This window comes from Rhineura floridana, chromosome 8, assembly GCF_030035675.1.
Source record: "Rhineura floridana isolate rRhiFlo1 chromosome 8, rRhiFlo1.hap2, whole genome shotgun sequence".
NCBI classification, from domain to species: domain Eukaryota; kingdom Metazoa; phylum Chordata; class Lepidosauria; order Squamata; family Rhineuridae; genus Rhineura; species Rhineura floridana.
The window spans coordinates 24,724,638-24,751,548 of record NC_084487.1 but is presented as its reverse complement, the minus strand read 5'-3'; the positions used below and the strand labels follow the sequence as shown (position 1 = coordinate 24,751,548).

The 26,911-nt window shown below is 42.1% G+C and overlaps 1 protein-coding gene across 4 annotated transcripts in view; it reads right to left on the bottom strand.

Moving 5' to 3' along the window:
* Positions 1–26,911, bottom strand: part of DCP1B (decapping mRNA 1B) — a 69,808-nt gene that overhangs the window by 40,091 nt on the left and 2,806 nt on the right. For all 4 annotated transcript variants that reach the window (XM_061638623.1, XM_061638621.1, XM_061638620.1 and 1 more), the window contains exons 2-3: positions 24,905–24,945; positions 20,183–20,310 (exon numbers count right to left, since the gene is read on the bottom strand). In XM_061638623.1, coding sequence (XP_061494607.1) covers positions 20,183–20,310; positions 24,905–24,945 — 169 coding nt within the window. The remainder of the gene's footprint in view (positions 1–20,182; positions 20,311–24,904; positions 24,946–26,911) is intronic.

The window sequence follows — 26,911 nt, the reverse complement described above, 5'->3', positions numbered from 1 at the left end:
AAAATATTTTATGGTTAGGGTTATTTTTGATAACTCTTCATATTTATATCACTATTTTTATTTTATTTATATCATATTTTATCACCATAAAAGGTTACTTAAAACATGCTATTCAGCCAGCAATAAAGAAAATGTTTCCTACTTTCCCCCAGCTAAGCATTCTTTATTTCCTCTTGCTGTGTTTGGCTAACCGTTTTTTCCAAGAAGAGATAAATGAGCTTGAGAGATGAGATTTCAGCAAGGAAAGATGTTATTTCTCCCTTGAAACAAGACAGAGTGACTAAGATTTGTGTTCAGTATCCTGTTTTGAAAAACGACGCAGCAGCTTGTGTCATGTGGCCCAAGACCCAGCAAGCGAGTACGGTCATGTGTAATTGGTATTTTTTTGTGGTAAACTGCAGAACGGTTTGTGCTCACATAGTGTTGCCTTCCAAGGCTGATGATGAGCCTCAGCAGCACACACTGTTCACTGGATTAGGTAAAATACACTGTTTAATGTCAAGGATCTCCGCTGAAGTCAATGGGATTAATCTGCAGTGAGCAATCTGAAGACTGCAGCCAAGAACAACTCATTTTAAACCATAGAATACACCACCAGTTTTTAGTTTTCTGCCTTTTAGCGTATAGTCCTTCACTACTTAAGGTTGCTCCATTTTCGGGTTCTTTCTAACAATGTGTTGTACTTGTGGATTGGCTTTTTAAAAGCACTGCATGAGCAATTAATGCAGAAATTGTACATGGGAGCTGAAATATTTCCTATATCACTCTGTGAACAGGATCCTAGATTTCTGTTGAGTTCCTGTTCAAAGACTGATCTTCAGAAAGTTATTTGGATGATCAATCCCAACACACTGGAATTCAAAGGAGCCCTTTAAAAAGCTAACCTATGTACAACACATTGGGTTGCAAACTATTCCTACTGTACAGCTTTTCTCTGACTCTTTATTGTGTGAACAGACCTACTGAGAAGCTCTCAAACACAACTGTTTTAGTATTCTCAATTCTCTATCCCTCCTCTTTTTACTCAACAATTAATTCCAACTAAAACCTATAAAAAAAACTAGCATAGTGTAGTGGCAATGAGACTGAACTTGGAACCAGGAAGACCCTGGTTCAAAACATACGTCAGCAATGAACATACTATGTGGCCTTTGGAAAGCCACTATTTCCTCACCCTGAATCTGCAATATGGGAATAATATCAAGTCCTGAAGTATCATGAGAGGGTAGGACTAATAGGTGAACACTATAAAAATGATAAAAAGGATCCCAATGTACTTTGAGCAGAAGCTCTTGCTCTGGGGAACAGTTTTATTTTTATATTTTTAACCACCAATTCTGTAGGCCTCATGTTCTAGACTGACTGCCATGCTAGCTTCTGGATGAAACCCTTTAGAACGGAGGAGTTGCCTATGATGAGATTTCTGCTATAAAAGTCTTCACAACTTGATTTTTTTTAAAGTGCACTCAATTAAACCTAAGCTTTTTGAACAGCTTAAAACCACACAAAATATGAATCCATCCCTTTCAAATTGTAATGTGCAACTAGAGATATCAAAATGAGAAGTCTCACCACCTGAACATATAAATGTGATGGCTATCACATTTGATTAACTGGTACACCACGTCACCTACAAAGGGCAAGGAACTGCAGTAGAATCTGTTCCCAACAGTGTCAGACCCAGGTCCCGACAAGGCAACAGCAGTCTGTGCAGACCAGCAAGAAAGCCTATCTTGGAAGCCTTAACATTAGAAGGGGAATATCAGCTAATCTCCTGGCCTATTGACTAATGTGGATAGTCTCCCTGCAGTTCTTCCTTCAACTAGATCAGGATAGTGGTATATAGACAAAATGCAGCTGCCATCTCCTAATGTCACCAGTTCTTGATTCCTGCCTTATTTAAATGGAGAACAAAAGTATATATTTTGAACTGCTTTGGAAAATAACTTTTCCTTTTTCTTCAAGGAATGTTAAATTCACCAGTTTGGCATACCTCGCTTCTATTTCACTTGATGAGTCCCAAGTGACTTCACACCTGCATTCAACTGAATCTGATGGTACTTTCACATGTGTAATGTGTGCAGAACTTCAGTTACATACTTAAATCTCACAATCTAAAAAGTACTGCCTAAACCGGATGCCTCAAAACAAATTAAATCTATCTCTTGTGGCCAATATGAATTAATATTAGCAAAAGTGGAACTTGGTTCAAGAAATCTGTAGTTGAAGCAAAACGATTTATAACACTATAATGGCATTTACCTTCTCTAACAGTCTGCTGACTTTTGTGCTGCCTCTGCAGGGTTTAGAATTGTATATAGAGAGACTCCTTCTGTTGTGCTAAACAAGGAATTTATTCACTAATAGGCTAAAACCTTGCGGTTTAAGAACGTACCTATAGCCCACAGATATTTCTATCAAACTCTAAAACGCAGGAAAATTGGGCAGCTATAGTGAATGCACCAGGGGAGCAGGAAACCTGACCTCCTCTCTTAGATATTGGACTGCCCTACAAATTTGTCAGAATGCAAACACAATTTGGGTTGGTCTTTCACAGTCCAATCCACTTGCTGTGTAGCTTGCAAGAATTTGGTAACATGTGCCTGTGCATAATTCTGTGCAATCATGTTTAAAAATGGAAATGGATTGCCTTCAAGTCTATCCTGACATATGGCAACCCTATGAGTAGGGTTTTCATGGTAAACGTATTCAGAGGTGGTTTTACCATTGCCTTCCTCTGAGGCTGGGAGGCAGTGACTGGCCCAAGGTCGCCCAGTGAGCTTCATGGCTGTGTGGGGATTTGAACCCTGGTCTCCCAGGTTGTAGTTCAACACTGACCTGGGGTAGGGGGAGGAGATTGGGTGGGTGGGTATTGGGCAGAAGGGAAGCCCCTTTCTTTTATTTATTATTTGATTTATATCCCACCCTTCCTCCCAGCAGCAGCCCAGGGTGGCAAACAGAAATGATAAAAACACTTTAAAACATCATAAAAAGACCTTAAAATACATGAAAACAAAACAACATTAAAAACATTTTTAAAAAAGCTTTAAAAACATCTTTTTTTAAAAAACGGTTAAAAACATTATTAAAGAAAACATATTAAAAGCAATTCTAACACAGACACAGACTGGGGTAGGTCTCAACTTAAAAGGCTTGTTAAAAGAGGAAAAGTCTTCAAAAGGCACCAAAAACATAGCAGAGAGCAAAAGGAAAACATTGTAAACAGTATCATTGCTTTTCAGCATTTCCCCCACCTTCTTATTCTACAGTAGGCATATGTAACCTCCCATCCAAATTTAAACCAAAGCTGTCCCTGGCCACATCCACACCAGGCCTTTATTTCACTTTGGACAGTCATGACTTCTCTCAAAGAATCCTGGGAAGTGTAGTTAGTGAAGGGTGCTGAGAGTTGCTAGGAGACGCCTTGTTCCCCTCAAAGACCTTCAATCAGAGTGGCTGACTATTAAACCAGTCTGGCCACTGAAGCTCTGTCAGTGGAATAGGAGTCTCCTCTCAGCACCCTTCACAAACTACACTTTCCAGGATTCTCTGAGGGAAGCCATGACTGTCTCAAGTGAAATCAAAGTCTGGTGTGGGTGTGGCCCCCTGATTAGCCAAGCCCAGCAGCTGTGAGGCTTTTAGAACACTGACGGTTCTTAATGAGCATGCCCCGCGTTATTATAGGCTTCCAGCCAAAATTTCTTAAATTAATTAAAAATCAGCCAGGCATTTTTTTTAACTTTTAAACTGCAGAAGATGAAGGTCAAAGTATGGGGGAAGGTCAGTAGTAGGATTACAGGTACTCTGTGAACATGGGTGATTTTTAATGAATTTCAACAGATTATGAGAACTCTCAGAGAAAAAAGTCCAAAAGGGCTCTGAGGTTTTTTTCTTTTAGACTTTGAACTCTCGATTCTCTCTGACTGTTTTGTGTATTGCCATGAAAATTGACAAGGTTGTTAAGCAAGCGTTTCTGAGTTCAGTACTATATGTTTTGTAAGGTTTTGTTTTGAAATGAGCTTATGGGAAGCATCAGAATGGCATGGGGGGTATTTTCAATTTAACGTTGCGGAATGTGAAAAATCCATGCTGGCTATAGTATACAGCCACTCTCGTGGCTGTATAATTAGGTTAGAGTTATGGAACTCTAGCGGTCTGTCTCTATGCTCCCTTAGCCTTACAGTAACTTCCTGTCAGGTGACATCACTCCTCTCTTTAATTGGTTAGTTAGTTTTCCCTCCAAAACCTGCCTCAGTTTGTTTCAGTCATCAGTTGTCAGGCCCAGGATGTGACTCAGGAACCAGACCAACGGCTGTAGTTAATTCGTGTTTTATTAGGGTAATGTCCAAACAAAGACTGCGTTTTCTCATGAAGCAATACAGGGATACAGGTCCTGCGGCATTGGGAGAAAGTTGACAGAGCAAGGGACTTCTTCCCGCCTGTTCTTTAAGAAGGGGCCAAACGGGCACGCAATCTTTCGCTCCTCCTTAACTGCCCCTCAGGTACTGCCCGCCTTCCCCCCCTTCTCTCCTGTCTTTTCAGCTGTCTGCGTGTGCGCGGTGAGGGGGGAAGCATCACCCCCTCCTCTTCTGAAGTTTTCGATTCCATGATGGGGGATAGGGGAGGGGCTGATGGTAAACTGCCTCCCCGCTTTTCGGCTGTGAGCAGCCCTCCCTCTTTCCCCTCTTGCTCTGAGCCTGAAAGAGGGGGAGGCGTGAGAATGTCCAGGGAGGGCTCAGGCTCCCCGTTGCTAAGCGACCTTATCACTGGCAGTTCCTCTGTTTCGTCTTCGCTCCAAAGGGGGGAAGTTCCTCCCCCTTCCCTCTGCCATCCATCCAAATACTCTTCTCCCAACTCTCCGGGATCCAGCTCCCCGGAACTGGGACCCCAGCTCTGCCTTCCGACACCATCCCCCCTCCCAGGCTGTGCCCCCCTCCCCTTGTCTGGCTTGGGACGGTGGGGAAAACGTTGATGGAAAAGTTTTACCAATTCTGGAGCATGCACATCAGCTGCATCTTCCCATGATCTGTCAGCCACCCCATAGCCTTTCCAGTGAATCAAGTACTGCAGCTTGTGGCATCTGATCCTGGAATCTAAGATCTCCTCAACTTCAAACTCAAGCTGCTCATTTACCAGGAGTGGAGCTCCGGGAGGTTCCTCCGGCCGTAACTCACTGGGAGGGGCGGCTTTCGTTAAGAAGGATCGATGGAACACAGGATGTATTTTAAACGTGTCAGGCAGCTTCAGTCGGTACGCCACGGGATTGATTTGAGTTTCTATTTCGAAAGGACCCACCCTCTTGTCCTGTAATTTTCTACATTTGCCCGGCATCTGGAGGAAGCGGGTGGACAGCCATACCTGGTCTCCCGGTTGAAGGGGGGGGGCCCTCCTTCCTGTGCAGGTCAGCAACTCGCTTGTACTCCGTTTTGGCTTCGTTTAACTGCTGTTTCAGTGTCTGTTGCGCCGCTTGCAATTCCTTAAGGAAGTTCTCAGCTGCCGGTACCAGCATTCCTTCTGAGCTGCTTGGAAAGACTTTAGGATGGAATCCATAATTAGCGAAGAACGGGGTCTGTTGAGTGCTGGAGTGCAGAGAATTGTTGTAGGCGAACTCTGCAAAATGCAAATATGATACCCAGTCAGTCTGTTGATAGGACACATAACTTCGTAAATATCTTTCCAAAAAGGCGTTCAAGCGTTCCGTCTGCCCATCTGTCTGGGGGTGATGGGCGGAGGAGAGTTTTAATTCCGTCTGCAACTGTTTCCACATTGCTCTCCAAAATTTGGCTGTGAACTGAGTTCCTCAGTCTGAGACTACGCTGTTTGGCAATCCATGCAGCCGGTAGACTTCTTTTATGAATAACTTGGCCGTTTCTTTAGCCTCTAAGGCCCCTGCACAAGGAAGAAAGTGTGCCATTTTGGTAAGTAGATCCACCACTACTAAGATGGCTGTCATTCCTTGGGACTTGGGTAGATCAGTTATAAAATCCATGGAGAGGTCCTTCCAGGGTTCGTGTGGGACAGGCAACGGTTGTAACAGTCCTGCTGGTGTCCCTGTTTGTGTTTTTGTCCGCAGACAGACAGAGCAGGACTTTACATAACTCTCAATATCCCAACGCATTTTAGGCCACCAGAAGTCCTTGGCCACGTTCTGAATGGTCTTGTAAATCCCAAAGTGTCCCGCTGTGATGGAATCATGACACTGGCGTAGGATTCTGAGCCTTAATTCCCCTTCTGGCACATATCTGGCAGTTTTGAACCATAACAGGCCATTTCTCCAGTGAAAGGTTACTTCTGAGTCTTGACCTTGTCCCGTCTCCTGCTGATATTTTAGCATGTCTGCATCTTCTTGTTGTGCCTTTTTGAGTTCCTCTTCCCATGAAGGCTGGCATACTCCCAACGTTAATTTCTCTGGCGGGATTACGTACTGAGGCTGGTCCTCGGATTCACTTTCTTTGTATTGTGGCTGTCTGGATAAGGCATCCGCTCTCTGGTTTTTGGCTTGGGCATGGTAAGTAATCTGGAAGTTAAACCTAGTGAAGAACTGGGACCATCTTATCTGTCTCTGGTTCAGCTTTCTGGCGGTTTGGAGGCTTTCAAGATTCTTGTGGTCGGAGCGCACTTCAATTCGATGAGAGGTCCCCTCTAGGTATTGTCTCCAGTTTTCAAAAGAGTCCTTGATGGCCAGCAGCTCCTTCTCCCAAACTGTGTAGTTCTTCTCTGCAGGCTTTAACTTCCGAGAGAAGTACGCACAGGGGTGCAGCTCCTTCCCTTCTTGGTCTAATTGTAGCAGGACCCCCCCGATGGCAAAATCTGAAGCATCTGCTTCCACTACGAAAGGGCGGTTCGGATCAGCAAAGCGCAGAATGGGCTCAGTAGCAAACCTTCTCTTCAGCTCCTCAAAGGCCTCGGTGGCGTTCTCTGTCCATTGAAACTTCTTCTTCCCCCTTAAACAGTCAGTCAGAGGAGCTGTTAATTTGGAAAACCCTGGAATGAACTTTCTGTAATAATTGGCAAACCCCAAAAACCGTTGTACATCCTTTTTGGTGACAGGTTGGCCCCAGTCCAATATGCAGCTTACTTTCCCTGGGTCCATCTCCACGCCTTCCGCTGAGATTCGATATCCAAGGAAGTCTAGAGACTTGAGGTCAAATCCACATTTCTCTAATTTAGCATACAGGTGATTTTCTCTCAGTCTCTTCAACACCGTCTTCACATGCTGGTCGTGGTCTTCCTGGTTCTTTGAGAACACCAGGATATCATCTAAGTAACAGATTACATACGTGTCCAACAAGTCTCTAAACACGTCGTTCATGAATTTTTGAAAAATTCCTGCCCTTCCACAAAGCCCGAACGGCATGACCAGGTATTCATACTGTCCGTAAGCGGTCAAGAATCCTGTTTTCCATTCATCTCCCTCCTTCATTCTGATCAGATTGTACGCTCCTCTCAAATCCAACTTCGTGAAGATTTTTGCAGAGCGCAGTCGGTCCAGCAACTCTGAGATCAGGGGCAGCGGGTAGCTGTTGGGGATGGTGATCTGGTTCAATGCGCGATAGTCGTTACAGGGTCTGAGTTCCCCCCCCTTCTTTTTCACAAACAATAGTGGCGCTCCAGCAGGGGATTGTGAGGGGCGTATGAATCCTCGCCTCAGGTTTTTATCCAGGAATTCCTTCAGGGCCTCCCTCTCATTCTCTGTGAGAGAGTAGATTCTCCCTGATGGGATGCTGGCTCCTGGCACTAGGTCAATCGCACAGTCATAAGGGCGGTGGGGGGGTAAAGTCTCTGCCTCTTTTTCATCAAACACCTCTTTGAATTCTTCATACTTTGGCGGCAGGGTCACTTGCTCGATCTGTTGCACTGCCCCCGCTAAGGTGTTCTTGATTCCTTCAGGTTGACAGTTCTCCTGGCAATACTGTGAGGTGAACCACACCACCGCCTCCTTCCAACTTATTTTGGGTTCATGCTTTGCTAGCCAGGGCATTCCCAGAATCACCTCAAAGTTCGAGAGATCTGACACGTATAGCGAAATGAACTCTTCGTGCCCAGGGATTTGAAGTTTCACTTCCTCCGTGGCTTGTGTCACCCCTCCTGACTTCAGGGGTCTCCCATCGATAGTCTCCACAGCTAGGGGAGCGTCCAGTTTCCACCGGGAAATTCCATGACGCTTGACTAACTTTGCATCAATAAAATTTGTGGAGGCTCCACTGTCAATTAAGGCAGTGGAATTAAACACCACTCCTCTGGAAGTTGTAATCCGAATAGGCAAGACCAACACCCCCTTTGAGGGAGGTTGGATCGTTGGGGGGCCTTTATACAACGCTGCCCCCAGTCCACCGGCCTGCACGTGGACTGGGTGTTCTAGTTTCCCGACGGCTCAGCTTTCCCCCCTTTCAGTCCACAGTCTCTGGCCACATGGCCCGGCTTTGAACAATAAAAGCATAAACGTTCCCGGCGTCGTCTTTCCTTTTCTTCTTCCGACAGTCTTGGCCTAGCCCCTCCCTGTCCCTCAGTTGCATTACCTGCCATCCCTGCAGTGGGAAGGGTCTTGTTGCGGGATGCCGAGGCTGAGTATCTCGGGACCTCCTGCTTCCTTTCCAGGCTCCTTCCTTCCATCCGGTGATCTATCTGTAGGCATAGCCGGATGAGCCCTGGTAGGTCAGCGGGGGGGGGGGGAGGTCCTGGCCAACTCATCCAGGATTTCAGCATTTAATCCACTCCGATACATAAACATCAGGGTGGCGTCATTGTAACCAGTTTCCTGGGACAGAATTTTAAAAGCGTTAGTGTACTCGGAAACAGTCCCTTTAGCTTGCTTCAGAGCGCCTAGTTGCCGCGCTACTGTTTCAGCCCTTTGCGGGTCTTGAAACATCTCGGTCATCTCCTGTATAAATCCTCTGTACCTTCCTAAGACAGTATCCTTTCTCACGAGATACGGAGTCACCCATTTTGCAGCTTCTCCCTCCAGGAGGCTAATCACGAAAGCTACTTTAGCCCCATCGTCTGGAAATTCCGTGTGCCTGACATCCAGATATAACTCAAATTGAGCCACGAAGGTTGCCAACTGATCACTTTGTCCCGCGTATTTTGGGGGCAATCCAATGGGAACCTTTACTACGGCAGCTGGAGGGGCTGTTCGCATCTGGTCTATCGTGGCCTTCAAGGTTTGATTATCCGTCTTCAGCGCCTTGACTGCTGCTAGCAGGGCTTGAACATCCGTCTGCAAATCAGCTACCTTAGTCCTCAAGAGTTCCACTTCTTCCGTCTCAGAAGTGGGGTTCGTCCCCCCCGCTGCTCCCTTTGACATCTTGTCCCAGTCAAGTGAAGAGAGCATTGAGGGTGATTTAGGTGGCTCTGTCAAGCTGTCAGGCCCAGGATGTGACTCAGGAACCAGACCAACGGCTGTAGTTAATTCGTGTTTTATTAGGGTAATGTCCAAACAAAGACTGCGTTTTCTCATGAAGCAATACAGGGATACAGGTCCTGCGGCATTGGGAGAAAGTTGACAGAGCAAGGGACTTCTTCCCGCCTGTTCTTTAAGAAGGGGCCAAACGGGCACGCAATCTTTCGCTCCTCCTTAACTGCCCCTCAGGTACTGCCCGCCTTCCCCCCCTTCTCTCCTGTCTTTTCAGCTGTCTGCGTGTGCGCGGTGAGGGGGGAAGCATCACCCCCTCCTCTTCTGAAGTTTCCGATTCCAGGATGGGGGATAGGGGAGGGGCTGATGGTAAACTGCCTCCCCGCTTTTCGGCTGTGAGCAGCCCTTCCTCTTTCCCCTCTTGCTCTGAGCCTGAAAGAGGGGGAGGCGTGAGAATGTCCAGGGAGGGCTCAGGCTCCCCGTTGCTAAGCGACCTTATCACTGGCAGTTCCTCTGTTTCGTCTTCGCTCCAAAGGGGGGAAGTTCCTCCCCCTTCCCTCTGCCATCCATCCGAATACTCTTCTCCCAACTCTCCGGGATCCAGCTCCCCGGGATTGGGACCCCAGCTCTGCCTTCCGACATCAGTGAAGCTAGCAGCAAGCCTAGTAGCCCCAGAGAACACTCCTTTTTTACCTATCGCTCTCTCTCAGAAGTATTTCTCTGCCAGAATTGCCTGTTCCAGAAGCTGTCTCTCTCAGAAGTTACCTCTCCTCCATTTAATCTACCTCTTCAACAATCCTACAATATAATTACCTGCTATCAACCTTCTCCATTATCATCACCATCCTCAGTTCACCATCCCCAGAGACTGTATGTTTTCTCTGAAGTTTCTGTATAGTTTTGTGTTTTCTGGTTTAATAAAATAGTTCTGATTAAAAGAGAGAGAGATTGAGTTGACTGTCTGGCAAAGTGGGTTTCAGAACCACGGGCTCAGAACAGCTTTCATTAAATAAAAACAATGGCCCAAATGCCACAGGATCAGAAAGGCAAAGCAGCACTTTAAATTAGTACAATAAAGATAGAAGTGAGTGGAATTTTCAAAAGTATCTTGAGCGCTGAGCGTGACTCAGTAAGGAATGCATCTTTACAGCATGGCAGTCTCCTGGCTGAGACAGACTACTAACCATTTGCATAGTGTCTGAATATAAAATAAAGGCAATGCCGTCATTGAAAGCATGCTGTTCGTCTGTGATTTACAATACCAGACATAAAACCCAAGCTTCTTTGCTCATCTTCTGAGACCTGTCTGTGGAGCCATTTGCAATCTTAGATTAATTTCACTGGAAAAGTTGCATAGTTGTGGGGTAGACTGAATTCCTTTCCTTTTAAGGAGATACTCTCCTGTGGTTATTTTTTAATTGCTGGAAAATGTTTGAAAGCTAGTTTTCAGCACTTTCACTAAAACAGGAGCTTTATATTAATCATATTGCATATAGATGAAAGGATCTAAAAAGCACTGCAAGATCTGCATTGCATAAGTTCTATGAACGTATTACTGTTTTGTAAGTAACTATATTGGGATGGTTCTCATTTAAAAAAAAGTGTATAGTTCATGTGTCTAGAAAAAAGTTATCTGTGTGTGAAGCCCAGAAAGTCGGAAAAAACCCTTTATAAAGCCATCTTCTTCTAAACACAAGGTTACATTATCAGAGACAGGAGTGGTGATGTATGAAAACCAGAGACCTCCATGACTCAGGGAGGTGATGAACTGACAGGCAGATGGAGCCCATTATCTTCACTTCTCAGTCCAAGTTTGCCTGTAAAACTAACAGAGAAGGAGAGGGATTTCAAGCAAGCATAAGGCACAGACTGTAAGAAAAAGACTGGGAAGCAAAACTCAAAAAGCAGAGACTGCTCAGATTTTAAGTGTTTTCGTTACAATCTGCATTTTGGGTGTTTAACAAAAAAATTACCATCTTCACAAATCTTCTGGTTGTTAGGCTTGAATACTTCTTATGAAATTGCCACGGACAAGCAAATAGTTTACTTTTGCTATCTTTCCATTTGGATTGTGAAAATTCATTTGGAAGAACAGGATGTTTCAGACCATTGTTCGACAAGCAACTTCAGCTTATCGTCCGCTCCCTACGCACCTCCCAGGGGAACCGGGGGTGAAATATACTGGCAAGATGGTCCATGAAACCCAACTCAGCTGCTTCTACATTCCACCTGGAGGTAAGGACCCATAGTGACATGATAGACAAAACTCAATAAAAAGAAAAGTAAAATTTATGGCATCTGAAAAAATATATAATGGAGATTTTGGTAACTGCAGGTGAGACATTCAAAATTATGTTTCTAAATATACAAGAAATGTCTATAGAACTGAGAATTCCCAGGGTACTTAATAGAGATGTGCAGGTTCAGAAATGAGCATAAATAATTTGGCAGAGGAATGCTGTTCCTAAAACTGGTTTCCAAATGCTCAGTGTGAGAGAAAATGTTGTTTTCTGAACTCTCGTTTATCAAAATTGCTTTGTAAATAGTCACAGATTTTTGATTGATCTTATATTTTATGAACAATATCAGAACCTCCAATAATGGGTATTCTGTAACAGTATGGAACAGAAATAGTAAGCCCCTTGAAATGTCTCCTTTTTAAAATAAAACACTGTCCCAACTTTAATTACAGTGTACTTGGTAAGGCCTATCGTATCTCAAAGGGATGTCCAGCATTCCCACAACTGGCCATATGTTCTCACCAAAATATCCTATGTTCTGAAAGCCACAATGGGAAACACTGGTATTGTACAGTGTATTAGTTTTTTAATGAATCCAGTCCCACCTATATCCTCAGAAAGCTCAAAAAGTGCCCATCATGGCACCCCCTTCTACTTTCCCACCCAGTCTGGAGAACCATTGCAAAAATCAGCACTAGCCACTGACAGTCTGCATAGCATTGTTATCTTAGGCACTTCAGTCCACCTATTTTCACATAGCATACTTTTGAGCTGGTAAGGTAAATATTAATGAAGGTGAAGATTGAACCTACCACAATTTGAATAATGTTTTCAAGTGTTGTTGCAGTAAGAAACTGATGCTTACTAAAGCAGAAAATCCCCATCAGTTATACAAATTAACTGAAGTAATATTATTTTTACCAGAACATGCACAAACCAGCTAGATTACAAATGGTTTGGAAGCAGAATATATTGAAGACTTCCTGCGCACTCTGCTCTTTGACAGCACCTCTGTTTCATGTCTCATCACTAGCTGATATCAGGGGGTGGGTATTCTTGGTGGTGGCACCAAGCCTGTAGAACACTTTGCCGGGTTCACTCACTCCCTATCTGCATACAGATGCCAGGTCATGACAATGCTACACCAGCACTGAATTTGACATGACAGCCAACTCAGAATTTGTCTGGCCCCCTCATTTGTGCTTGTCTGGGTTTGCTGCTTCACTTTCTGATTCTTTCTGCTTTCTGAGTGATATTTTCTTTCCAATGGTATTGATAAATATTTGTATGTGGTCTTATTGACTGCTGACCACCTTTAAAGATCCTTTTCTGATGGAAAGGTGGGGTAAAAATATTTTAATAAATAGAATATATACACGTCCATTTTTATAGAAGTTTTTTAACTCCTACTTGGTCAGAAAAATAAGTTTACAAAGACAACATAAAAAACACCTATGTCTGATTTGCAAGACTTTAACTTCATTGTTGCATGGAAGTATTTATTTTTCACCATTTTATATCCCTCTACAAATATAGGGTCAGATCCAGAGCTCTCATTAGCACAATTCCATTCATTTTATTTATGTTAAAATTTCTATCCCACTTTTCACCATCTAGATCTCAAACCAGCTTATAACATTTATAATGATAAAAATATACAAAATGTAGAACATAAATTAAACCTCATGCAACACTCTTGCCAAAGGAAGGGGAAGGGAAGAGATTTTTTCCAGTTTCTCCTTCCCCTACAGCCTCTTGTTCTTCTTGAAAATCTGTTCTGGTTGGTTGGGGAACATTGAGGGAGGTGGTGACAAGGACTTCAGGGAGAATCAGGAGGAACAGCCTCCTTCCCCTAGTGCAGTGTTCTTCAACCTTGGGTCCCCAGATGTTGCTGGACTACAACTCCCATTGTCTCCAATCATTGGCTAGGCTGGGGATGATGAGAATTGTAGGGGGATGCAAGGTTGAAGAACATTGCTCAAGCAGGAGCTTCTGCTGGACCTCAGTCCTTTTATGAGCAGAAGGAGCCCTTCCAATCATGGAAGGATGAGTCTCAATCCAATTCATAAGGTGTTTGTAATGAATGTCATCATCAGTTCAATAGTCCATGTATGACACAGGAATTATTCAAAACGCTGACACTTTTCAGAGTTGCAAAACACTTCTGATACAGTGGATGCCATAATGAAGCTCTCATGAGTTGATATTTTTGGCGTAGAGACCTGTCTATCAATTCTCCACCAAGTGATGGGAGGCTGGTTCAAAAGCTGTGGCAAACTGAGACAATACACTCCATAGTATAATCTCAGCATTTTATCCTGCCCCACTGTCTAACCTGGCTGGTGCAAATAGTGAGGTTGTGGAAGTGGTGGTGGCCACACGGTTCCATCAACCCTCACCACTGCCAGCCAGGGGTTTGGACTGGCCCCCTCTGTCCTGAGTTTGGTATATTAAAATTAAATCCAGTCATAAAAGCGCTGCTTGTCTGCAGGAATTAACTTTTTTCCTATTAGAACCGCCCAGAGAGCTTCGGCTATGGGGCGGTCTATAAGTTTAATGAAATAAATAAATAGACATGCAATTATGCAGCTTAGATTTCAAATGATACCCACAGAATATCTGACCAGTAAATTCTTTAACAGGCCAGCAAATGACCATCTTTATGTATGAGGATCAGGCTAGATCAAAGACATTGTGTACTATATCCTGATTGCCCTTTAAATAACTCATCTAGCTTCTCTGTTTATTTCTAGAAGGTCAATCAGATGATTTCAACATTATATGGTTTTTATATATAATAAATAATTACCAATCTTCTGCTAATGCATGCACCAGCAAGAAAGCCTTGGGGATGGGTTTTAGATTACATGCAAATGAGGATGCCTGCCCAATGCGCCTCATGAACCAAGTTCATGTCCTTGAACATGTCTCAGAATTATTTGCAAGGCACTATATATCTATGGCAGACATAAAGGAAAAGGCTCCCCAAAGAGAGAAAGCTTGAAAGCTACTGATCTAGAAGACCTTTTGGAACATTTAAATGCTACAGTTCTGTGATGCAGTCTACTGTAATACAAAATTGTTTGAAAACATATGACTGTTCAGGGAAATTATATATTAGTGACCCATTCAACAATACTTCCCTTTACAGCATGGAAAATTTATATTTTACCTCCCACAAGCAAACGTTTGCCCTTTGCTGTTACGAACAGATCTCATAATCCCTACAGATATACACGTACCATGAAATCAAACTGGCTTCAAAGATTGCTTAGGAGAATGTTGTAGTTATCAACACACTTCAAAGGTTTTCATTTAGTTGTTCAGTCTTCCTACTTAACTTTCAAATTCTGTTATTGCTTGAATTATGCTTAAAAATACCAAGTGCTCATTTTTATATTACACATAATTGCTTAACCAGGGCTAAAATGTATATAAAATATGTTTTTCAAAATCATATACAACAGAAAAATAGTTTAGTTATTTGAGGAATTTAAGTACTAGCCAATTGAATGAAAGTGTATGGAAAGGTAATTTTCTTACAGTAAGCACTAATTTTGCTTTCAGGCTATGGTTAGCTAGTCCAAGCAAATAGCTATTATGAATCTACTCCTGCCTACAGATGGGGTCATGAAGTGTATTTGCCCCAAGAATGGAAATACTTTGGACTAAACATTTGAATTGGACGGGTGGGGAAAATATCCAGTTTAAGGAAAATAGGAAACTATGATTCTAAGTATTTAAAAACAAAAAGGAACATCATAGATGTGTTTGGACAATTGTGTTGTGGCTTACTAAGCCAAGATATGAACAAGTCTGCCCACTCAAACAGCCCTTTCACTCCTCCCTACACAGTGCAAGCCATCAAACCAAAAAGTCCATAATTAACCACAATGTCCCATTTTGTTCAAACTGGGAAACTGTGGTTATCAGCTTTGGAACAGGCTAGCATCCTAAACCATAGATCTTGGCTTCTTCCAAAGCTGGAACCCATAGTTCAAACACAGGTAGTAAACATAGTTTAGACAAAAACAGAAACTACGGTTAATTAAATACTTCCTGGTTTGACTACTCAAATTGCAAAGTGAGGAGCAAAAGAACCAAGATAAGATATTCTAAACTGGGCTGCTGTGCGAGGATGAACTAAACTAGCCAGCATATTTTAGTAAGCATCAAAAGGAAATGAAGAAGTGGACAGGGTCAATTATAATCCATATTTTATACCTAGGGCACTTCAGGACAAAACCAAACACTTTCAAGTTCCATTGATCTCCATAGGAAACCACTGTTAGTTTTGTCCTACTGAAATCAAGGGGTCTTTAAAAAGTGCTTCACCTCAGCTGGATCATACTTGTACTTTAAATCCTTTTGTTTCCTAATTTTTGATCCCACATCTTGCCATGATGAAATATTGTTACAACAAATGTTCAAGGTCCACTCTAACCCAATCTAGAGAAGTCTGAAGAGCCAAGAGGAATAGGCAACATGGTAGACAAACAATGCTGTTGATGTTGGATGGTTAAGGATGCCATATTGCCCAGAGTTCCCAGATGGATGGCAAGCAAGATAAGCAAAAATGAATGCTTTCTATAGAAAGAGAAAGAATTTTCTTCTTCCTGTTCTTCATCGATTATAGCAGTGATTTTGTTCTCAGCCATAACCTTGCAAGCCCCGGAAAAGATACCAAATCATCTATGGCAGCAGTACATGTGTACAGTTAGAACAGTCATATTATAACTATAAATTAAGCTATACAGATAAGGGTTTAATTTGAGCTACATCTTAGCCCAGCCTTACATTTAAGACTTAGTCTGGTAACCATAGGCAACCATGAATTCCATGCAGGGGAGCAAGCAGGCTGGTAGAGGAAGGATGGAGCACTCCATCCTTCCTCTGCACCTAGCATGAAACCAGACAGGCTGCTAGAGGAGAGAAGCCACCTCTTAAACACTCAACATAAAAATGCTGTGCTTCCTCTGGCAGCCTCCCACACACACATGCTAGTAACTTTTGAGGCTCATTTTACAAAGCTACCAAAGATTATTTCTCTTTCCTCCCATTCTCTTTTCACAATGGGCGTAATGTCTTATAAATAATCTCATGATGGAAGGAGCATGGCCTTTTATTTTTGTTTTGTTTGCACAGAAAGGGGAGAGAGAAAACATCATGAGCAGATGCACCTTCTGAAAATTGAGGCAACACTGGCATGGGGAGGAGGTGCAAGGCAGGCTCTTCTGATCTGGCCCACAGCTTTTCACATAAGCTCAGTAGCAGTGCTGTAGTGGCTCCATTGCCACTGCCATAACGTAAGGGGGAGGCCAAGCTTAAGAACAGTTCAGAGTGCAATGCAGGCTTCCCAAAGCACAGAGAGAGGTGTGGAATTAGAATGTACTACACAGATTAAACAATGGAAAATTGCTTTAGAATCTACACAGAATGTTTCCTTGGACCTGAAATTGAGATTGATCCAGCAATATTTCAGCTATAATGGACTCCACAATATTTGTATAGGGAGGCATTGTCCAATACAGATAGGTGTTGGAGATGTAATGCTGAGAATGCCTTGTTGACGTGGGCTTGTCCAGTGATATATTCTTTCTGGTCTGAAGTTGTTATTGGCATTAATTCTGTACTGGTGAAATGCTTGATATTTGCACATGTTCATGTACTTTGGACATCTGGAGGGCTTATATGCTTATAAACGTGTATGTTTAACTTAAGAATCATGAACTGATGGCTACTGTATCCATAACATAAACTGATGGTGGTTTATTATTTAGTATATGATTTATTTTTCTTTGTTTTATTTTTCCATCTTTAATATTTTTATTTATTTCTCTTCTTTCTTTAAGGGAAAGAAAAAAGAGAAAAATAAATAAAAATGTTAAAAATAAACAAAAGTTTGTGCTCCTTTGTGCTATTTAAAAAATAATTCTTTTATTTGTAAATTTAACAAATTTGCAAATAAAAAAAGTTTTGTATTTTAAAAAGCACAAAGAGAGGCACAAGCCTTTCTCCTATTCCTCTTGGATGGCTGGAATAGAAAGCAGTGCACTAACCTACATTGGTCTTTCCCAGACAGCAAAGGGTAAGAGGTTTTGTGTTGTTAGAGTGGGGTGGTAGTGAGAGGACTCTTAATCCTTCTTGTTGGAGTAAGTCTGCTTTTTATTTTATTTTTTTCAGTATTTCTCATTGTCTGTCATGTTTCTAATCCTTAAGTGTGTGGGATATAAGGTTGGTGAGAGCAGAGGTCTAGCTCTGGAAGACTATTCTTTGGCCCTACAGTATGATTTCTATGGTGTGATTTTGCTGTCTTATATTGTTTTGCTTGCTGATTTAACTATGCTATTTTATTGTATACTATCCAATATTTTATAGTTTTAACATGTTGTTCACCACTTTGGGAGCCTTTGGGCCAAAAAGTAATACATAAATACACTAATAATAACACAGCCTTGTATTTAAGCACTACCCTTTGACAACTGATATAAGAAATCTTAATAATAATACCGTGGTAGCCATAGCAGAAAGGAAACCCATGAACATGAGTGAATGGGCTGGCAAAGATGGGATAGAGCACTCTGGCCCTTTTCTATGCCCAGCATAGAAATGCAGCAACTTGCTGCAAGAGGGATAGAGCTCTTCATTAATAGGAGATGGTGTAGTGGAACAGTGCCACTCACCTGATCTCTGATCTTTACTGTGGGGGAGGTACAAATGTGTGGTACAAATGCACCAGCAGGAACACCAGACTGACTCCACTGATTTGTTTGCACCATGCTGGCGTCGCCCTCTACTCTACCTCCCAGTAAGCAGCAGCAACACAATCGACTGGCGGTCAGGTGCACAGTGCTGCCCCACCACACCATCCGCTATTGTTCTCCACCTTTCCTCTGCCAACCCTAGGCAAGTGGGCAGTGAAGTGAGCAGAGGATGACAAACCATGCATTCCCACAGATGGCTCTCAATCTCAACTATGGTAACATAGCATAGACATTACATCTGCATTGATCTGCATCTAAAAATGCCCCAATCCCAAGAATATGGAATCCAGGCTTTTAAAAGAGTTCCTGGGTCACCACATTCCCTTAAGGCCAACATGTAGACTGGAATAGAAAAATCAGTCCTTGATAGCACTATATCATGTGTGTAATCCATATGTGTACAAACATTTATATCACAGAAAACTATTCAGCTTTTCTCATCCTCTTCCAGCATTTGTTATGCCTACGAGTCTAATTTAGTATTTAAAACATAGAGAATGCTGTCATATCTTAGGCAGATGGATTGTTTATTAATATAAATTTGTGAAAGCACAACAGAGCTACAAGCTGTTCGGGGTTGCTAGATGCTAGTGTTACATAAAGAACCAAGTTACAAGCAAATGTGTTTGAATAAGCCCTAATGCCACATTTAAAAAAAAGAAAGAAAATCAATTTTAGGACAAGGGAATTTGGAGTAGAGAAAGGGTGGGGGTATTCAACCCTTTTCCTTCCCTGCCACTGCCTTTCCCATCATGTGGTTCTAACTTATGCTCTCATTCTTTTGGCAAGCCCGCTCATAACTCATCCAGACTATTCTGTAGTTTGGGTCACTGGATATATACAGTACATGGCTGGCAGGCAAATGATGTTTCATTGTCAAGATCAAGGCTGGCTCAAGACCTTTTACTTCCTCAGTGGACAAACTGCATCCCCCACACCCCAACAAGTGAAAGTGCATAGTAACCATGGCTACTGAAGTTATTTTGGCACCCAAGGGCAAAATTCCCATGAGCACCTCCTCCTGGCAGTAAGAATACACCACCACTACTACTACTGATAATGATAATAAAAATAGTAATGATAATGATTAACAAAAACACTTTTCTGCCCTTTCATGACACCTACAATCAGCTGCCTGAGGCATCCACCCTCATCAATATCAGCAGGGAGCAAAGGCAAACCAGTCATCCTTCAGGGCAACTGGGAGCCTTCCTTTATGTTGAAGAGAATCCTTCCAACAAATACATATAAATTGAGCCCTCTAAGAGGATATCCAGCATCCTTGCTTAAGCCCTTGCTGCTATACCAGTAATCACAGACCTCAGTGGGAGTAGTTACTGAGCACTGAGCCCACCTGTATGAAAATAGCCATGGTGAACTCAGCAGCACAGGCAATCCCAGGGAGCTTGAACTGAGTGCCTATCAGCTGACTGGCAGTGAAAGCAATCACCCTTGCCAATGCACAGTTGACAGCACACTTGGCTCCCATCACATGAAGTCAGGTGTGGGATCAGAGTGTGATTTGGGGGCCAAACCGGGACCTGTACCAGGCCTAATTAAGCTTGTGGACTTTTGGTTTCCCATCCCTGCAATACAAAAAGCGTAAGACTAAAATAAATTCTTGAAAAGTGAGAACCTTTAAAACAACTCTTATTCATGTTTTGATGTACACAGTACTGGAATTTTCTCTTTAATATTTCAGTACCTCAAAGTGTCAGAAAACATATTTTTAACAATTCAGCATTGAGATGTTTTTAAAGCTGTCTATAAGAAGCACAATTTTACCCCAAGGATGAATTTAGTCCATGGACAGAAGAGATACTCACATCTGGCATTTCTGTAAAGCAGGAAAGGGTCTTGTAACTGGAAATCCAGGTCTTTAGTTATGGGCTCTGTCCGGTTCTCCATGCTCAGCCTATTCATAATAGTGAATCCATACTTTGGTGAAGCAGATCTGAAAAATGATTAAAGCCAAAGCCCTTCACGTCAAATAAATAGAGCCGCATTCAATTATAATAAACATTTTAAGACACTGTGTTCATAGGTAGGCTATAATTTGGTAGAAAAGTAACTCTGAAAGCCTGGAAAAAAAATTGGCTTTTGTTTTTTGGGGTGGGAGGGAAGGAGAATTTTAATTTTCTTTAAAACTTTCATTTCCAATACAGATCTGCCATCTCTACCTCCTTGGGTGGCAGTCTCTTGCCATTACAGTCAATATCTCCCTCTCCCTCACTTTAGGATCTTAGATATATTTTGATATCATATTTTAATTCACTACTTCTACGGTTAACTTAACTGAATGTAAAGTATTCTTTGAAAATTACTTAAATGCTGTTGCCTATTATTTAAACACAAAAAGTACACTTTGCAAGAGGTGAGCAAGAGTGCTCCTGGGAAGAGTTCAGCTCCTTTGCCAGTTAATAATGAATATAAGGAAGCACAGGTTTACAAACTTATCTGAATGCAGTGCACATACAAAACATTGTTCCCAGTTTACTAGTCTCATATTAGTTTGACTCTTCTCATAACTGCCTTTTCTATGATGAAGCAAGAAGAGGCACACTAAACTATTCCACAGAAAACCTTAGTACCGATAACCATTTTCAACCTTCTTCCTTATTTAAAAAAAAATTGAAACCAGTATGTACAGGACATTCTAATTTTGAACCAAGTTTGATACCAACTGAAATACCCTGGTTAAATGTGTGGGAGATGTTCCAAGTTTGGTAGTCCTCCAATGTCTCTGGACCCTGAGCCACTAGAATGTGGATTACAGGAAGGGAGGCGACAAAAAAAAAGGGTGGAAGGGATGGAAAGCAAACATGATGATAAACAGAGGATTATCAGATGAAGGGTTTGTTCAAATCATTTTACCGTTATTCCTAACAGGAGACTTACTTTTGACATTTTTAAAAACATACTTATTTCTCCCTTAACTTTCAGCAGTAGGTTACAAATAAAACCGGCTTTAAGTAAAACTATACAATTATAACAAGGTTTCCAGAAATAGCTGCAGAAGAACACTCTCTTATCTGTTCCTCATTTTACTTTTCAACAGTCTGAAGGGTTATTACTGTGGAACACATTAATCTGAACTAGAGAATCCCAGGTTTAAATCTCTTGAATCGACTTGTTAGGTACTAGTCTTTAGGCAAGCCACTATTCTCTTGGACTCGGCCAACTTTTGGCTATATGAAAACAACAATATTGGCCTTCTTTACAGGGCTTTCAACACTTTCAAAACCCTATGCAATTAATATTTATTACTACTAGTAGTAACAAGTTTGTTTTCCACATTATTATTTTTATATTATTATTATTTAGTTCATATTTTCAAAACAGAAACAATTGTTATCCAAAGTTCTAAACATAATTTGCAAGAAGGACACTTAGATTAGACCTCTTGGCCCAGATGAACATGATTATTTACGAACATCTAGCTTTGAATGTTATTTTGAGCTTCTTATGCTCTATCGGCGTGCCCTACCCCCCTCCAAGAGATATAATATGCTTCTATATAGTGCCATTTGCATTTTTGGCAGATTATATGCTGTTACTAAATCAGATGGGTTCTACGCTTTCACCCATGGACCTGTCTGCAGGCCTAAAGCACCCATGCAAAACCACTCATATTTTTACTAAATTCACATTTTTCCATGACAGCAAAGATTTGTGTCTGTAAACATTCAGACAATATACATGATCCCTACAGCAAATATGTAAAAAATGTTACATTAGCACTTTGCTATTATTTTGTTCTAAATGACAAATGTTACATTTTTGTTTTCTCGGAAAACAGGTCACAATGCTAAGGATACTTATTTATTATTTATTTATTTATTATTTGATTTATATCCTGCCCTTCCTCCCAGTAGGAGCCCAGGGCGGCAAACAAAAACACTAAAAACACTTTAAAACGTCATAAAAACAGATTTTAAAATACATTAAAACAAAACATTTTTTAAAACATTTTTTTAAAAAGCTTTGAAGATATCTGAAAAAAGAAAAAAGAAAAGGTACATTTTAAAAAAAGGTTTACAAACATATTAAAAAGCAATTCCAACATAGATGCAGACTGTGATAAGGTCTCTACTTAAAAGGTGTGTTGAAAGAGGAAGGTCTTCAATAGGCACCAAAAAGACAACACAGATGGCGCCTGTCTAATATTTAAGGGGAGGGAATTCCAAAGGGTAGGTGCCACCACACTAAAGGTCCATTTCCTATGTTGTGCAGAGTTGACCTCCTGATAAGATGGTATCTGCAGAAGGCCCTCACCTACAGAGCACAGATATTGACTGGGTATATAAGGGATAAGATGGTCTGCCAGGTATCCTGGTCCCAAGCTATATAAGGCTTTGTACACCAAAACTAGAACCTTGAACTTGGCCCGGTAGCAAATGGGCAGCCAGTACAGTTCTTTCAGCAGTGGGGCAAGCTGTTGGTGATACCCTGCCCCAGTGAGCAGTCTTGCCACCTCATTTTGCACCAGCTGCAGCTTCTGGACCACCCTCAAGGGCAGCCCCATATACAGCACCTTACAGTAGCTCAGCCTGGAGGTTACCATTGCATGGACAACCGTGGTCAGGCTATCCTGGTCCAGAAACGGCTGCAGCTATCTTACCAGCCAAAGCTGGTAAAAGGCACTCCTAGCCAATGAGGTCACCTGGGCCTCTAGTGACAAAGATGGATCCAGGAGCACCCCCAGACTACGGACCTGCTCTTTCAGAGGGAGTACAACCCCATCCAAAGCAGGTAACTGACCAATTATCTGAACTCAGGAACCACCAACCCACAGCGCCTCCTTGCTAGGATTCAGACTCAGTTTATTGGCCCTCATCCAGCCCACCACTGAGTCCAGGCAACGGTCCAGGGCTTGCACGGCCTCTCCCGATTCAGATCTTACAGAGAAATAGTACTGCTGACTCCTAGCCCCAAATCTCCTGATGCTACCGAGGGCTTCATATAGATGTTAAATAGCATGGGGGACAAGATGGTACCCTGCAGCACCCCACAGCACAACTGCCAGGGGGCCGAAAGACAATCACCCAATGCCATTCTCTGAAAATGACCCTGGAGATAGGATCGGAACCACTGTAAAACAGTGCCTCTGATACCCATCTCACCAAGTTGGCCAAGAAGGATACCACGGTCAATGGTACCAAAAGCCACTAAGAGATCAAGTAAGAGTAACAGGGTCACACTCCCCCTGTTCTTCTCCCAATAAAGACTGGAACAGGTCAAGATAATCTGTTTCATCCAAGAGTACTTGCAATTGCTGCGCCACAACCCTCTCAATCACCTTCCCTAAGAAGGGGTTTTTTGCAACCGGTTGGTAATCGTTACAGACCAATGAGTCCAGGCTGGGCTTTTTCAATGTTTAATTGCTAAAGTCAGCTTCAGACTATGGCTTGTGGTAAACCAAAATCCCCAGTTTGTACATAATGCTAAGCAAATATTATCTGAAAGCTAAACATGGCAGAAGCACTCCTGGCCATGTGGAGAAGAAGAGGGAACAGGGGAGGAGGTGGGCCCAATGCATCACTCAGACTCATGGTTTAGCATTATGTGTGAATGAAGCCAAAATATTAGAGGGGAATGGGATACAGTCATGAGGAAGAAGCAGAAGGTAAAACAGCACAGAAGGGAGTAGGAACTGAGGGCCTGAGAAAGAAAAGTCTCAGGGATACAGGGATTGCAGAGCCCACCTAAATGACAGCCAGTGTGGTGAAGTGGTTAGAATGTTGCGACTATGACCAGGGTTCAAATCCCCTCTCAACCATGAAGCTCATTAAGTGATCTTGGGCCAGTCACTGCCTCTCAGCCTAACCTACCTCACAGGGTTGTTGTGAGGATAAAATGGAGAGAAAGAAAGAACCATGTACATCATCTTGAGCTCCTTGGAGGAAAGGCAGAATATAAATGCAACAACAACAACAATAATGTGATTTCTAATTTGGGGGCTGCAGAATATCTAGTAAGTTTAGAAGTGGGTGCAAAAACACACAATTTGGCAATTGCCAACTTATAGAGATTCTCTGCTGGCAGACTGTCTCTACTTACCTTGGTGTTTTGTTTAGTCTCCACAGAAACCTTTTCTCTATCCAGCCTTTCCCAACCTTTGGGTCCCATCATTTCTGACCACTGGCCATACTGCTTGACCTGATGGGAGTTGTAGTCCAATAACATCTGGAAACCCAGAGGTTGGTAAAGGATGCCCTACACCTTGCTGGAAGTTTTTCACTACTTTAGTAACTTAGGAGAAGGGTGTAGGGAGGCATACCACACTGTCTCCTAATCAACGCCTATCTATCCGTAGTCCATTTTTTAAAAATCACTTTTATTTATCATGTTAACATCAAACTGAACATCTTTTATTTGATATGGACTTTGAACACCTATGCGTGATGAAGTTTGATTCAATTCAAAAACTTGTACCTCAATCAAACGTATCACTTCACTTGTCCTGTGCTTTTGTTGTTATTATTGTTGGTACTATGAGAATGGCATGAGTTTAAAACACCAGTATTAAAAATAAATAAGATTCTCACCTTGTGTAAACAAACAGTGTTCCTTCCACATCAGTCTTCTCCTATTATTAAATAAAAATACAGTTTTAGTGATAAAATAAAAGCCACGTAATCAAATTGGTACAAAGCATATCAGGGCTGCTTCAAATGCTGCTGGTAATGTTTTTAAAGCACCAATTGAACACTGGATTTCTGGTACATGCGTGTCATTTACATCACTTTCAGGAGTTCCTTTGGGAGCAAGGGTGGGATATAAATTCAATCAATAAGAATAATCATGACTGCACACTTTTGTAAACACACATTTGTGTCTCCCACACAATACAGTTTTAATATGTGTGCTGTATATACATGGTAGAAACGTAAAGTGTGAAACAGCCCTTCTCAAAAAAGTAGATCCAGATGCCAGCCTGTCGGTAATAACACAGCCCCCTCCCCATATTTTGGTGGGAAAAGTCTCCTTTCCTAAACAACAATCCTGTTTACCAGTGTCATTAGTTAGACACTTCGTACAAATTGCCCTATTATGCAAAAGAAAAAGGAGGCACTGACAATACTTCACTTTATAGAAGTTCTTCATTACTATTTTATTTGAAAGTAGTGCATACATGACATGTTGCAACTGCTACATTGCAAGTCGTTTTTGTTTGCAGTGCTGGCTAGAAAACTGCTCCTGAAGGGGCTCAGTCTAGTCCCTGCTATGCTAAATTGGGAAGCCAGACCCAGGCACCATGAAGAGAGAGAGGAGGTGGCAGCAGCTTTGCACACTGTTGAGCACACTGTCACAAGCAGCTGTTGCATCAAGGAGCGGCTTGTCCTGGGTCCAGTCCTGCTGCCACCAAACCAGCCAGCCCAGGAGAGGAAGCAGCAGCAGCACGGCCCGTGGCTAGACCAAGGAACTGCTTCTCTTAGATCTGGTTCCCATTCCCCATCCCAAACACTAACTAAATATAGATCAACAATGCAACTTTACCAACATTTGTTGTTGTTGTTATGTGCCTTCAAGTCAATTACGACTTATGGGGACCCTATGAATCAGCGACCTCCAATAGCATCTGTCATGGACCACCCTGTTCAGATCTTGTAAATTCAGGTCTGTGGCTTCCTTTATGGAATCAATCCATCTCTTGTTTGGCCTTCCTCTTTTTCTACTCCCTTCTGTTTTTCCAAGCATTATGGTCTTTTCTAGTGAATCATGTCTTCTCATTATGTGTTCAAAGTATGATAACCTCAGTTTCATCATTTTAACTTCTAGTGACAGTTCTGGTTTAACTAGTTCTACCACCCAATTATTTGTCTTTTTCACAGTCCATGATATGCGCAAAGCTCTCCTCCAACACCACATTTCAAATGAGTTGATTTTTCTCTTATCCGCTTTTTTCACTGTCCAGCTTTCACATCTATACACAGAGATTGGGAATACCATGATCTGAATGATCCTGACTTTAGTGTTCAGTGATACATCTTTGCATTTGAGGACCTTTTCTAGTTCTCTCATAGCTGGCCTCCCTAGTCCTAGCTTTCTTCTGATTTCTTGACTATTGTCTCCATTTGGGTTAATGACTGTGCCGAGGTATTGATAATCCTTGACAAGTTCAATGTCCTCATTGTCAACTTTAAAGTTACATAAATCTTCTGTTGTCATTACTTTAGTCTTTTTGACATTCAGCTCTACTCCTGCTTTTGTGCTTTCCTCTTTAACTTTCATCAGCATTCGTTTCAAATCATTACTGGTTTCTGCTAGTAGTATGGTATTGTCTGCATATCTTAAATTATTGATATTTCTCCTTCCAATTTTCACACCTCCTTCGTCTTGGTCCGATCCCGGTTTTTGTATTATATGCTCTGCGTATAGATTAAACAAATAGGGTGATAAAATACACCCGTCTCACACCCTTACCAATTGGGAACCAATCAGTTTCTCCATATTCTGTCCTTACAGTAGCCTCTTGTCTAGAGTATAGGTTGCACATCAGGACAACCAGATGCTGTGGTACCCCCATTCCTTTTAAAGCATTCCATATACAT